Source organism: Dendropsophus ebraccatus, chromosome 1, assembly GCF_027789765.1.
Source record: "Dendropsophus ebraccatus isolate aDenEbr1 chromosome 1, aDenEbr1.pat, whole genome shotgun sequence".
Lineage (NCBI taxonomy): Eukaryota > Metazoa > Chordata > Amphibia > Anura > Hylidae > Dendropsophus > Dendropsophus ebraccatus.
This window is the reverse complement of record NC_091454.1, coordinates 127,024,879-127,039,582: the sequence shown is the minus strand read 5'-3', so window position 1 is coordinate 127,039,582 and position 14,704 is coordinate 127,024,879. Positions and strand designations below refer to the sequence as shown.

General features: G+C 47.2%; 2 protein-coding genes across 4 annotated transcripts in view; one reads left to right on the top strand and one right to left on the bottom strand.

The window, feature by feature from the left end:
• The window catches only part of THAP9 (THAP domain containing 9), a 29,068-nt gene extending 21,472 nt beyond the window's left edge, over nucleotides 1-7,596 (bottom strand). Inside the window, exon 1 of one of the 3 annotated variants that reach the window (XM_069978712.1) lies at nucleotides 7,471-7,596. Coding sequence is in view for 1 of the 3 variants with exons in the window: in XM_069978694.1 (XP_069834795.1) it covers nucleotides 7,006-7,084 (79 nt within the window). In the remaining 2 variants the exon portion in view is untranslated. The other 2 variants (XM_069978704.1, XM_069978694.1) reach the window with 2 other exon arrangements.
• MCM10 (minichromosome maintenance 10 replication initiation factor) overlaps nucleotides 7,592-14,704 on the top strand; it is a 40,066-nt gene continuing 32,953 nt past the window's right edge. Inside the window, exon 1 of the mRNA XM_069978730.1 lies at nucleotides 7,592-7,762. The gene's annotated coding sequence lies outside the window, so the exon portion shown is untranslated. The remainder of the gene's footprint in view (nucleotides 7,763-14,704) is intronic.

Genomic DNA, 14,704 nt, shown 5'->3' with positions numbered 1-14,704 from the left:
ATCCTGCTTTTACCCTGACGCCCAATGACAGCACCCCTGGAGGATTAAGCTAGTAATTCTAACTAGGGGGGGACTACGGCCGACAACACTTTGCGGCCGAAAGCCAAGTCTGAGATAGGATTTAATTGAAGCCTATAATGTCTCAAAAAGGTATGAATCGAGGACCAAGTTGCGGCTTTACATATTTGGTCTAAGGTGGCGTCTGCCCTTTCTGCCCAGGATGTGGCGACTGCTCTGGTAGAATGGGCTGAAAAATAGGCAGGAGGACTTACTTTCTGAACTTCATATGCCATAATGATAGCCTGTCTTATCCATCTACTAACAGTGGGTTTAGAAGCTGCTTTACCTTTGTTAGTGCCTAGAAACTGTACTAAAAGGTTCTCAGCCTGACGGAAGCTACTAGTAACTTCTAGGTACTTGAGGAGGCATCGCCTTACGTCTAAGGTATGAAAGGACTGTTCCCTGCTATTTGTGGCGTTAGTACAAAAGGAAGGAAGCACTATCTCCTGATTTCTGTGAAAATCTGAGACTACCTTGGGAAGAAAAGATGGAAGTGTCTTCATGATGACTCTGTCATCTAATACCTGGGTATAGGGAGGAAAGGCTGACAGGGCTTGTAACTCCCCTACTCTGCGGGCTGTGGTGATCGCTAAAAGAAAGGAGAGTTTGAGAGACAGGATTTTGATGGGCAGATCATCTAATGGTTCAAAGGGTGGGCCTTTCAGAGCATCTAGTACTAGATTAAGATCCCACGGGGGGACCGTAACCCTTTTTGTAGGATTCAGCCTAATTGCACCTGTGACGAATCTTTTGATCAGTGAATTTTCGGCAAGTTTACAGTTTAGAAAGGAGCTGAGAGCTGATATTTGAACCTTCAGGGTGCTTGGTTTGAGATTTTTTTCTAACCCTGCTTGTAAAAAACTTAAAATAACGGGGATATTTGGAACTCCTAAGGGATCTTGTCTACCGTCTGCAAACCTAAGGAAAGCTCTCCACACTCTATGATAGATAGTAGAAGTAACATCCTTTCTACTGGCTAGCAAGGTATTAATAACATCATCAGATAAGCCCCTACCTCGCAGTATTATCCTTTCAGCATCCAGGCTGTTAAGTGTAGGTGAGGTGAGCCTGGATGATGGACTGGGCCCTGGAGGAGAAGATCTTCCCTGTCTGGGAGGATCCAGGGAGGACACTGAGATAACTGCCTCAGTCTGGTGAACCAGGGTCTCCTGGGCCAAAACGGAGCGATCAGAATTATATTCGCCTTGTCTTCCATCACTTTTTTAGGACTTTTGGAATGAGGTTGAGTGGGGGAAAGGCGTAACCTTTGATGTGTTTCCAACTCTGGGCAAAGGCATCTACTGCTGTTGGAGAGTCCTTGGGATTTAGGGAGAAGAATCTGCGGAGTTTTCTGTTCTCCCTGGTTGCAAATAGATCCAACGTCGGCGAACCGAACTTTTCTACTACCATGTTGAAGGTTTCCATGTTGAGCCCCCACTCTGATTGGCTGAGATGAACTCTGCTCAAAAAGTCTGCTGTTTGATTCTGGGTCCCTTTCAGGTGGACTGCAGAAAGGGAGGAAAGGTTCTTTTCTGCAAAGCTGAAAATTTGAGTTGACAGATGAAGAAGAGTTTGACATCTGGTGCCCCCTTGCTTGTTGATATACGCTACCGCAGTTGTATTGTCCGAGTATATCAAGACATCCTTTGATGAGATCACATGGGCTAGGTTCTCCAGGGCAAACTGGACTGCCCGAAGTTCCTTGTAATTCGAGGACATGTGGGTTATATTTTGAGGCCAGGAACCCTGCAGTAGCTGATGACCTGAGTGAGCCCCCCACCCCCAGGGGCTGGCGTCTGTTGTAATCCTTATAACCTCTAATGGAGTCCATCTCACCCCTTTGGAAAGGTTTACTGAGTCCGTCCACCAAAGCAGGCTGATTCTCGCTCCGGAGTTCAGATGGAAGGATAGGTTTAGGGAAGACTGCTGTTTGTCCCAGAGTTGAAGTATATTGTTTTGTAGAGCTCTGGAATGGAATTGTGCCCACTGGACTGAGGGAATACATGATGTCATTAGTCCTAGGATGGACATTGCCAGTCTGAATGAAGGACTGTGTTCCAAGAAGAGGTCTTGGACTCGACCTATTAAGGCTTCCTGTTTTTGGATAGGGAGAAAGGAGGTTTGCAGCTTTGAGTCCAGGAGGACTCCTAGGAAGATGCATTTTTGAGATGGTATGAGATTGGATTTTAGATGATTTATATTCCATCCCAGGGAAGTAATTAGTGAGGATGCCTCTTGAATCTGTTGTAGAAGTAGAGGGGACGACTCTGAGACTAGTAAAAAGGGAATAAATAGTCTAAATAGGGAATTAAAAGGATGTCCTTCGTCCTGATGTAAGCTGCCATCTCCGAGATGATCTTGGTAAAGACCCTTGGAGCCTGAGAGATCCCGAATGGGAGTGCTCTGTATTGAAGATGAGTCCAATTGCCCTGTAAGCATACTGCTACCCTGAGGTATTTCTGATGACTGGGATGAATGGGGACATGGTAGTAGGCGTCCTCTAAATCGATTGACGCCATGTAACAGTTTGGGAAGAGGAGGTTCACTGTTGACTTTAGAGTCTCCATACGGAATCTTTTGTACATTAAGTGTTTGTTCAGATCCCTCAAGTTGATAATGACTCTGAAGGACCCATTTGGTTTTTTCACCAAGAAGAGAGGGGAGTAGAATCCTTGTGTTATCTCTGAAGGAGGGACTGGGACTAGTACCTTCTTCTTTAGCAACAACTGAACCTCTGACTCTATGACCAACTGTTTCAAGGGGTCTGAAAGGATCCGGGTGGGAAGATATCTGACTCCGGGATAACTCCTGAATTCCAGGAGCAATCCCCAGGATATTGTGTTTAGGACCCACGGGCTGGAGGAAATGCTTCTCCAGACGTGAGCAAAAAGAGTCAGACGTCCCCCCACCGGGACCCCGTCATTGGGGAGGGGGTTTGGGTTTGTTATCTTTATTGGTATTGAAGAATCCTTTTCCTTTTGTGGGGACACGAAACTTCCTATTGTCTTGAGATGAGTTACGAAAGGGTCTTTTAGACTGTCTACCCCCCCTAGGGGAGGAGGAGTCCTGTCTGAACTGTGAAGGGAATTTCTTTTTTCCGTCAGCCGCCTTTTCTAGTAACGAATCTAGAATTGGACCAAATAAAAACTTCCCGTCACAAGGGATGGAACAGAGTTTACTTTTCGCAGCCATTTCACCCTTCCATGGTTTAATCCACAAAGCTCTTCTAGCCGAATTTGATAAAGCAGCTGCTCTAGCAGACATTTTAATAGAGTCTAAGGAGGCGTCTGCTAAGAAATCCACTGCTTTTGAAAGAATTGGGAAGTCTTCTACCAATTTCTCACACGAGGGATCCTTGGATAAGGCAGATTTAAGATCCGATAACCAGACTCTAAGGGAGCGGGCTACACAAGTGCTGGCTATACTGGTTCTCAGGGAACCTGTTGCTGCCTCCCAAGTCTTCTTATTGAAAAAGTCAGCCCTTTTATCCATGGGGTCGGGTAATGTGCCTAGATCTTCAAAGGGCAAGGTATTGCGCTTAGCTATCTTTGCTACTGCTGCGTCAATGGCCGGGGGTCTATCCCAGGAACTGCACTCTCCTTCCTCGAAGGGATACTTCCTTTTAAAATATCTGGGAGTAAAAAACTTCCTGTCTGGATTCTCCCATTCTTTGTTAATGATGGATTTAATACTACTATGTAGTGAGAATGTACGGGATTTCTTAGGAGCCAATCCTTCATATAAGGCGTCCTCAGGTGACGGGGTGATTTTGGCATCCTCCATATTCATAGAGGCTCTAATAGCCTTAATAAGCTGGTCAGTATCCTCAACTGGAAACAGAGATTTAGTTTTAGTTCCAGAGTCGGAGTCATCCTCACCTGAGGAATTTATCAGGTTAATCTCACCGTCCTCCAATAACACTTCTCTATGAGGAGGGGAAGGTTCACCAGACAAATTTGATGCCAAAGGCATAACCGAGGGTAAGAGTGCTGAAGAGGAGGAAGCCGAAGGCAATGAAGCAGTCATGTTCCTCATTGAGAGTTGAATTTCATCTCTCACGATTTTTTTAATGCTCTCTGCTAGAGCTGAAGACTCCTGGGCAACCAGATTATTAATACATGAGGGGCACAGGGTTCTGACATAATCATCCCTCAGGGGAGTTTTACATTCTGCACATTCTTTATGATGTGCTTTGGATGTGGCTTTCCCAGAAGATCTAGTACTTGATCTGGAGCCCTATAATAAACCATATGAATCTAGCATTAATATCATAAAAAAAAAAGATTCGGTCTCACCAAGCAGACGGACTTTCCATAAGTACCGGAGTAGAGTCTCTGGATGATCTGCGATCATGGTGGTCACGGCGTCCACTTTCTCCTTTTTCTGCCGAATCAGACATCACAGCAGGAGGAGACTGTCAGCAATATGGATCCACTGCTGACTGGCTGGCTGGTGAGCGGTCACGGAATGCCTCCTGGACGCTAGAGGCTGTGGACACTGTTCCCTCCTTCCCCCTCTGGCTTTGTATGTTCCCGGGCCGGAACCCGGAAGTGACGTCAGTGCGCGACGCACGCGTACGTGCGTCACGCCGTACACTCCCGTCGGCGCGCCTGCGCATGCGCAGACGCGCGCTGAAGCCGGAGAGGAAGAGACATGGCTCCCCTGCTCCACCACTTCCCCAGCACACCCAGCCACGCCACTTAGCCGGAGAGTCCGGTATACCGCGGAGTCCCTGGGGGTGGCGGGCGAGGAACGTGCCGGAGCTGCAGCAGAGGGGAACGAAGGGGGCCCGACATCACCAGACTTAGGGAGGCTGTCCTGGGACAGGCTTATTCCCTCAGGGAGCCCCACTAGGCAAAGGCCGTCCGGGGGACCTGCAGCCGGCACGGAGAGGTATGAAACAAGAATCTTCATCCCGGATGGGACGCTTCACAGGCCTCCTATCCGCAGGACAGGAAACCTGAACTGAGGTGTGGAGAGGTGTGTCAAGCTTTTATCTTCACAGGTTTCCTGTCCTGCGGTGGGAGGTCCTCTCCAGGGGTGCTGTCATTGGGCGTCAGGGTAAAAGCCATTTGAGATCACACTGCAATATCTTGGTTAAAGGAGTTATCCAAGATTACAAAAATCACAGCCACTTTCTTCCATAGACAGCACCATTCTTGTCCTAGCGTGTGTGTGATTTTACAGCTCAGTTCCTGGGGACAGGTGTGGTGCTGTTTTAGGATTGGAGTGGCTGTTTTTTCTAATCCTGGATAACCTATTTAAAGGGAACCAATCACCTCCAAAATGCATATACAGCTTTTTAAATGTGCTGTTAGAGCACACAGCACACTTTCCATACATGTTTATATATACTCCCTGCCTCTCCCGTGTAATCCATAAAGTAACTTTATAAAACTGGCGCCCGGTATGAAAATTAAATCAGCTAGTCACCTGGGCGGTGTTCGGCTAGATGGTAGTCACAGTCAGTCTGGGTCCCCTGGGCGTTCTTCGGTGGTAATCACGCCCCTCTGGGCGTGATTCAAATCACCCAGTAGCTCTGACATCACTCGGGAGCGCGCCGTGCACGACGTCGGCGCGCCTACGTTCTTACGCCGACGCGCATGCGCAGTACAGCCGCTCCCATTCTGCCTGTGCAGAATAGCCTTGAACTCCGGCACACACTGAGTTTGAGGCTATTCTGCACAGGCGCAGTACAGCCTGAATGGAAGCGGCTGTACTGCGCATGTGCGGCAGCGTAAGAACGTAGGCACGCCGACGTCGCGCCCGGCGCGCTCCCGAGTGACGTCGGAGCTACTGGGTGATTTGAATCACGCCCAGAGGGGCGTGATTACCGCCGAAGAACGCCAAGGGGACCCGGACTGACTGTGACTACCATCTAGCCGAACACCGCCCAGGTGACTACCTGATGTAATTTGCATACCGGGCGCCAGTTTTATAAAGTTACTTTATGGATTACACGGGGGTGGCAGGGAGTATATAGAAACATGTATGGAAAGTGTGCTGTGGGCTCTAACAGCACATTTTAAAAGCTATATATGCATCTTGGAGGTGATTGGTTCCCTTTAAGGGTGCTAACACACACGACCGATCCGCAGCAGATTTGATGCTGTGTTCAGTTATTTACATCAAAACTGCTGCATATCTGCTGCGTATCCGCAGTAGAAAATTCACTGCGATACGGTGTGTGTGAAGCTACCCTAAAGCATTACTGACACTAAAAGAAAACCTTTGAAATGGCAAAAGTTTTAAACAGTCAAACTTTCCACTGCTAGGACCTCACAATCTATAGACAGATGTAGCAAAGAAAAATGTACGACTGTGTGACTCGTTCCCCGGTCACCATTTAATCTGTCTATGTGGCCTGTTTCCCAAGCTGCAAACCAGGGAGTGAAGTGCACTGCTGCATCTAATAATCAGAGGAGGTCTCAGCTATAAGGGTGCACACTATGGAATCTGGGCGGCAAAACCGCCCGTGCCATAGACTCCATTTTATGCACAGGCGGATTCCACTGTCCGACCAAAGAATGAACAGGTTCTTCCTTTGGGCGGACAGCAGATTCCACCTGTGCATGGAAAAAAGTCTATGGCACGGGCTGAGATGCAAGTGGGCGGCACTTAGTCATGACAAAAAGTCATTAGCCCAAATGTTGGTGCATGGTAGGATTTAGGTTATGCCACATCCCTTTGTGAGGCGCACTTTACTGCTCTTTAAGGCCCCCTATGGGCCAGATTTATCATTCTGTCTGAGAGAAAAGACATTTTGGCCGATGTATAATAAATGTGTCCTAATTTCTGGTCATTGGGGCAGAACAACTAATGTAAATGTGGCCCGGTGTGTAAAATGGCGATGAACACACCCGTCTGTAGCGGGTAACAGGCTTGATCATGGTAAAACTGGGCGTAGGATGGTAAGAATAATATTGTAGTGATCTGCTGTGTTACCTGTGGTGACTGGGATGGTTACATTGTCACAAGAGAAACATCCATCAGTGCAGGCAGAAATCTGTGGTGTGGCCGACATCTGGCAGATCACAGGACTGAATGCATGTAATAGTCCCCACAGCAGCACAGAGGGATCAGCAGCAGTGTATGACAGCTAGTCACAGACAGCCCACACTAGTGGATCAGGAGTTTCCTAGTGTGCAGCAGTACAGGTCCTACTCACTATATGGTCACTTTGCTGCACATATCACAGGATGCTCTGTGTCTTGGGGTGAGCAGGGCAGCTGCCCATCAATAGGCTAACACCCTCAGAATCCGGCACCGGATAAGCTAATTCTACAGTGTACGACATGTCAACAACATAACGGATGTTAACTTCACTACAAACCTTACAGCAGAGGCTCCACCACCTTGTACCAACCAAAAGATGGCCGCCGTCCACCACACACAAGGTGGGCAACTTACCCGAAACCTCCCGCTGATATTTTTTTTCTTTCCAGTATTAAATATGGCGCCCATGACGTCTTCGTTCTCAACCAATGGAAAGCGACGGAGGGATGACACTACCATAGAGTGCGTACAGAGAGGCTTTTGCTAGTTCCTTCGTACAGGATACCGGCGCGTATGTGTCTTGCTAGAGCGGGCGCCAAACGCAGTGACGTTCTGTACGGGGCGGGACTTGTTGGTTGAACACTTGGCGCGTCTTCTTTGTACGGAATCTTGGTGACTTGTCTTACCGGGCAGTTATCCGGCACAGGTACATAGCTGGCATATCTGCAGGGAAGCTGTGTTATGGCTATCCCTATATGTATTGCGTCATATCTGTAGGGAAGCTGTGTTATGGCTATCCGTATATGTATTGCGTCATATCTGCAGGGAAGCTGTGTTATGGCTATCCCTATATGTATTGCGTCATATCTGGAGGGAAGCTGTGTTATGGCTATCCCTATATGTATTGCGTCCTATCTGCAGGGAAGCTGTGTTATGGCTATCCCTATATGTATTGCGTCATATCTGTAGGGAAGCTGTGTTATGGCTATCCGTATATGTATTGCGTCATATCTGCAGGGAAGCTGTGTTATGGCTATCCCTATATGTATTGCGTCATATCTGCAGGGAAGCTGTGTTATGGCTATCCCTATATGTATTGCGTCATATCTGCAGGGAAGCTGTGTTATGGCTATTCCTATATGTAGTTTGTGGTATCTGCAGGGAAGCTGTGTAATGGCTATCCTTATATGTAGTATGTGGTATCTGGAGGGAAGCTGTGTTATGGCTATTCCTGTATGTATTGTGTCATATCTGGAGGGAAGCTGTGTTATGGCTATCCCTATATGTAGTGTGTCCTATCTGCAGGGAAGCTGTGTTATGGCTATCCCTATATGTATTGCGTCATATCTGCAGGGAAGCTGTGTTATGGCTATCCCTATATGTATTGCGTCATATCTGCAGGGAAGCTGTGTTATGGCTATTCCTATATGTAGTGTGTGGTATCTGCAGGGAAGCTGTGTAATGGCTATCCTTATATGTAGTATGTGGTATCTGGAGGGAAGCTGTGTTATGGCTATTCCTGTATGTATTGTGTCATATCTGGAGGGAAGCTGTGTTATGGCTATCCCTATATGTAGTGTGTCCTATCTGCAGGGAAGCTGTGTTATGGCTATTCCTGTATGTATTGTTTTATATCTGGAGGCAAGCTGTGTTATGGCTATTCCTATATGTAGTGTGTCATGTCTGGAGGGAAGCTGTGTTATGGCTATCCCTATATGTAGTGTCCTATCTGCAGGGAAGCTGTGTTATGGCTATCCCTATATGTAGTGTGTCCTATCTGCAGGGAAGCTGTGTTATGGCTATTCCTGTATGTATTGTGTCATATCTGGAGGGAAGCTGTGTTATGGCTATCCCTATATGTAGTGTGTCCTAGCTGTGTTATGGCTATTCCCCGATCGCTAATTTATAGCAGGCCATCCCTGCTTGTCGGCCATCCCTGTGGCGCCGGTGCCACCCCCATGTTCGCCGTGATAGGCCGGCCAGTACCGGCCGGCCCATCACGGCGATCAAACTGTTAAAACAGTGTCGACGGGTTCTGCACTCCTCAGCTAGGTAGCTGAGGGGTGCAAAACAGGTATATATAGTGTACGTGCACTATACTCACCTGATCGGGCCGTCCGGAGCGACTATCTGCGCTCCGCAGCATTTTCTTCGTCGCGTCGCTTCCGGGTTTCGTTGGTCCAGCGTTGTCTAACTTCGGAAATCTTCGGCTCTTCGGGCCTCGGAAGTCTTCGCCAGCGTCGCTCTACTGCCCCCTAGCGGCTGATCAGTGAATATTATTCACTGATCAGTTGCTTTGGGTTACAAAGTTTTTTGGGTTCCCCCCCCCCCCCCCCCCCCCCCAATTTTTTTTAACCTTTTTATGCGCCCTAACGCCGCTGAGTGCTGATCAGCATCGCATGTAAGTGCGCTGCTGATCAGCAACTCCTTTTGGCGTAGGGGCATTTTTCCCCCCCTATATCCTACCGCCACTGTCTGCTGATAAGTGCGGCATTTATCAGCAGCTCCTTTCTTGGCGTAGGGATATTTTTCTTACTGTAAAAAACACTACATTACACCACACTACATGAAATAAAGTTTTACACTACACCACTACACATTTACATACCCCATATACTAGTCCCCATATAAAGATGGCCCCCAGGGTGTTTTCTGCGTCGGACGCATACGTTATTATTGCCTCCGACACTGAAACAGCCAGTGAGGATGAATGGGGGGGATCCTTCTTTCCTCCATTCATCCTCATCATCCAGTGACGTGTCTGGGGGTAGCGTAGCGTACGCTGCCCCCCAGACACGTCTTTTCCGCCAGTACCGTCCCAATAGGAGATGACGGTATGGCGGGAAATTCTACAAACTGTGAGAGTACCTCAGGGTACACTTACAGACTTAGGGTACGTGCACACTGCGGAATGGCGAAGGATAACCCTTTGTGCATTCCGCAGCTGGCACCCGCCGGCGGACTGATGCGGGCGCGTGTCTCCACCCATGTCATAGACTCCGTTCTATGCACGGGCAGATTCCGTCGTCGGAGCGGAGACACGCGCCTCCATCAGTCCGCCGGCGGGTGCCAGCTGTGGAATGCACAAAGGGTTATCCTTCGCCATTCCGCAGTGTGCACGTACGCTTAGAGTGTATGAAGGAAGGGACACCCGAATCCTGATCCCCCCCCCCAATCCTCTGAGTTAGTGGGGAGATCATTTGGGAACTGATCTTCCCACTGCTGGATAAAGGTTACCACCTGTACGGTGAAAACTTTTATACCAGCACCCCCCTCTTCTGGTTCCTCGCTGCCCGAGCTACTGTAGCTTGCGGCACGATCAAAAAATATCAGAAGTAGTAATAGAGCCCTAATATTTAGCAGCCAGCGCTTCTGGATATGAAGGACCCCGTATCGCACCAGGGAAACATTTTCCAGGTGACGTCCCCCACACTGAAAAACAGGAGACCCCAGAAGAAGTGCAGAGTGTGGCATAACAAGGGGATCAGGAAGGACACCATTTACCAGTGATCCCCCCCAGCCTCTGCATACTGGATCGCTCCAAGGCGCACCACACGTCATTGGGGTTCTACATTATCTAAATTCTGTCCCTTATTCCTATTTCAGGGGTCACGTTGATCCGGGGATTATTCTGATCGCCATTATGGAGTCAGGAAGGAATTTTTTCCCAGTGATGAGGCTACTGTCGTCTGCCTCACGGGTTTTTTTGCCTTCCTCTGGATCAACACAGGTTGAATTTGATGGACACCTGTCATTTTCAACCTTATAAACTAATAATTGGCCTAATACCCCCAAATAAATTAGAATGGTCCCTTTTCCCCAGCTAAATAGGTATGACCACCATTCCCATTAGAGGATGCCATGATGCAATTACAAAGCTTCTGTGCGGCCAGGACAGTAGAAACCCCCCACAAGTGACCCCATTCTGGAAACTACACCCCATAAGGAATCTAACAAGGGGTGCAGTGAGGATATGGCATGGTATTTTTTATTTTCACGGCACATGTTCTACATATGTGCCTGTTACCAGTGGGGTCCATATCCTCACTGCCCCCCTTGTTAGATTCCTTATGGGGTGTAGTTTCCATAATGGGGTCACTTGTGGGGGGTTTCTACTGTCCTGGCAGCACAGGAGCTTTGTAATTGCGACATGGCCTCCATCCACCATTTCAGCCTCTAAATGGCGCTCTGTCCATTTGGTGGCTTGCCCTGTGCCCATATGGCACATTATGTCCACATGTGGGGTGTAGAGCAATTTCCCCCGAGTCCGTAAATACCCCACATGTGGACATAAAGCGCCATGTGGGCGCAGGGCAAGCCTCCTAAGGGAAAGAGTGCCATTTGGATTTTGCAGGCTGGATGTGGCCAGAATGGATGATGAACGCCATGTTGCATTTACAGAGCCCTCGTGCTGCCAAAACACTGGAAACCCCCCCACAAGTGACCCCATTCTGGAAACTACACCCCTCAGGGAATCTAACAAGGGGTGCAATGAGGATATGGACCCCTTGATGACGGGCACATTTGTGCCGTGAAAGTGAAAAAATGAAAATTTTCACTTTCACGTCACATTGTTCCACATTTGTGCCCGTCACCAGCGGGGTCCATATGCTCACTGCACCCCTTGTTAGATTCCTTGAGGGGTGTAGTTTCCAGAATGGGGTCACTTGTGGGGGGGTTCCAGTGTTTTGGCAGCACGAGGGCTCTGTAAATGCGACATGGCTCATGAAATCCATTCCAGTGAAATCCAGCTTCCAAATGCCAATTGGCGCTCCTTCCCTTTGGAGGCTCGTCCTGCGCCCGCTTGGCACTTTATGTCCACATGTGGGGTATTTCCGTACTCGGGAGAAACTGGGCTACACGTTTGGTGTTTTTTTTTTTTTCTTTTATCCCCTTGTAAAAATGAAAAATGAAGGCTAGAACAACATTTTAGTGTAAAAAATAGAATTTTTCCTTTTATATGCCACATTGTTCTGAAAATCTGTGAAGCACCTGTGGGGTCCAGATGCTCACCGCACCCTTTGTTACATTCCTCGAGGGGTGTAGTTTTCTAAATGGTGTCCCTTTAGGGGTGTTTTTTAGGTTTTGGCACCCCAGAGCCTCTGCCAACCTGAAGTGGTACAGTCAAAAATGACCAAATATAATGGAGGCGTTGAAATTCACTAGGCGCTCCCTTATATCTGAGGCTTGTGGTTGCGTCAAATAGCGCAATAGGGCCACATATGGGGTATTTCTATAAACTGCAGAAACGGAGCAATCAATATTGGGGTGCATTTCTCTGCTAATAGGTTTATCATTATGAAAGATATTGGATTACAATAAAATCTCTGCACAGAAAATTAAAATTTTCAAATTTCTTACAATTTTCTAAAAATTTCTGGATGTGCTTTTGCAGAGTTTGGGGGGTGCAGTTTCTGAAATGGGGTGCTTTGTGGGGCTTTTAACATAGTCCCCTCAAATACACTTTAAACCTGAACAGGTCCCTAAAAATATCTGATTTTGAAATTTTACTAAATATTTGGAAATTTGCTACTAATGTTTTAAGCTTTCTATTGTCTAAAAAAAAAAAAGAAAGATGGTTTAATAAATGCCGCCAACATAAAGTAGACATGTTGCTAATGCTATTTAAGCTAAAATTATTATGTTAATTTGTTTTCCCTAAGACCCATTGGCATCACAACATAAGGGGTAAATTCGCCCCTGCGAGCCCCTGGGACGAAGGAATATTTAATGAAAAAATAACAATTAAATTTTAATCCCCTCCTCCATGAGGTATAAATAAGCTCCACCTCCCCCTAGACCTCAGTCTAATTATAAAGAAACATAAAACACAGGGAGGGAGTCTTGTGATGCCAATGGGTCTTAGGGAAAACAAATTAACATAATAATTTTAGCTTCCCTTACGTCCCATTGGCATCACAACATATGGGGAATTAGCAAGCATTATCCCCAATGGGTGGGTTATTTATTACGTCCGCATTAAGAACAGATCTTGCAAAGGTTGTTCTTGACAAGAAAGAAGTATCCAGCCTGAAATATCTCACAAAGGTAGTCAAAGATGACCAGGTAGCTGCCTGGCATATGTCCTCAAGTGGCACAGCGGCACGCTCTGCCCAAGTGGAGGCCACAGCTCTAGTAGAGTGAGCCCTGGTAAATTCTGGTGGATCCAGATCAGCAGAGGAGTAACATAAGGCAATGGAGTCACAGATCCATCTGAATATTGAAGGTTTTGAAGCCTTTCTCCCCTTGTTCTTTCCTGCGAAAGGGATAAAGAAATTCTCTTCTTTACGAAAATCACCTACTCTATGTAGATAGATCTTGATAGCTCTGGATACGTCCAATAAAGAAAGATCCAAGTCTTCTTTAGATGATCCAGTAGGAGAAAATACAGGCAATACTATTGGCTGGTTGATGTTGGCAAATGAAGCCACCATAGGCAGGAATCCTGGAAGGAACCCAAGGATAACCTTGTCTTGGGAAAAAAATCACGTATGGAGGTGCGGAGTCAAGGGCTTGAAGTTCTCCAACTCTCTTAGCAGAGGTAATGGCTAGTAAAAGAGAAACTTTCAATGTTAACTTGAAGTCTACTTCCTCCCAAGGCTTAAAAGGGAGGAAGACACAGGCGTCTCAACACAAAGGATAAGTCCCATGGGTCTACCTGCTTTACCAGGTTAGGCCTAGTCTAGCCTTAACAAAATTCTTTACCTCCAAGATCTGAAAGAAACGTGAGTTTAGGTGTGCAGAGAGGGCTGCTATCTGCACCTTGATGAAACTAGGTTTTAATCCTTTATAGAAGCCTTCCTGTAAAAACTCCAATGACTGTGGAGTAGAAGGTTTAAGTCCATCAATACTCGCACACCAATCTTGAAAATCTTCCAAATACGTGCATAAGATTTATTTGTAGTGCTACTACGAGCGTGAGAAAGAGTATACTATACCTTCTCAGAAAAACTAGAGTCTAATACGGTCCACTCAGTCTCCAAGCTGTCAAGCTGAGGCTGGAAAGATTCCTGCACAGATGTTGACCCTGGAATATTAGATCCGGATGCAGAGGTAATCTCCAAAATTCCCCTCTGCTCATATTCATGGGCAGGATGAACCATGACCCCTTCGGCCAGAAGGGAGTTATTAATATTACTGACGACTGATCTAGACTGATCTTCGTCAAACTCTGGGAATCATGGCTATGGGACGAAAGATATACGCCAGCTGGTATGTCCATGGTATTGTCATTGAGTCCACTACCGTGGGATTGTCTGCCCTGTAAAGGGAACAGAAATTCCTCAGTTTGGCATTGCTTGCTGATGCCATGAGGTCTCTCTGAGGAAGCCCCCACCTCTGGGTTAATTGAATGAACACTCTCCTTGAGAGAGACCATTCCCTCGGTAATGTCAGGCCTCAACTCAGTCAATCCGCCAATATATTGTTGACACCCCTGATATGAATTGCAGAGAGTCTGGTTATTCTGGTTTCTGCCCAACAGAAAAATCTTCTCTACTTCCCTGAGGAGAGAAGGGGATCTGGTACCTCCCTGTTTAGGTACGCCACACAGGTCCTGTCGTTCATCCGGATTCTGACTGCTCTCTGTAAAATAGGAGGAGAAAAATGAAGAAGAGCTAGGTAAATCGCTCTCAGCTCCCTCACATTG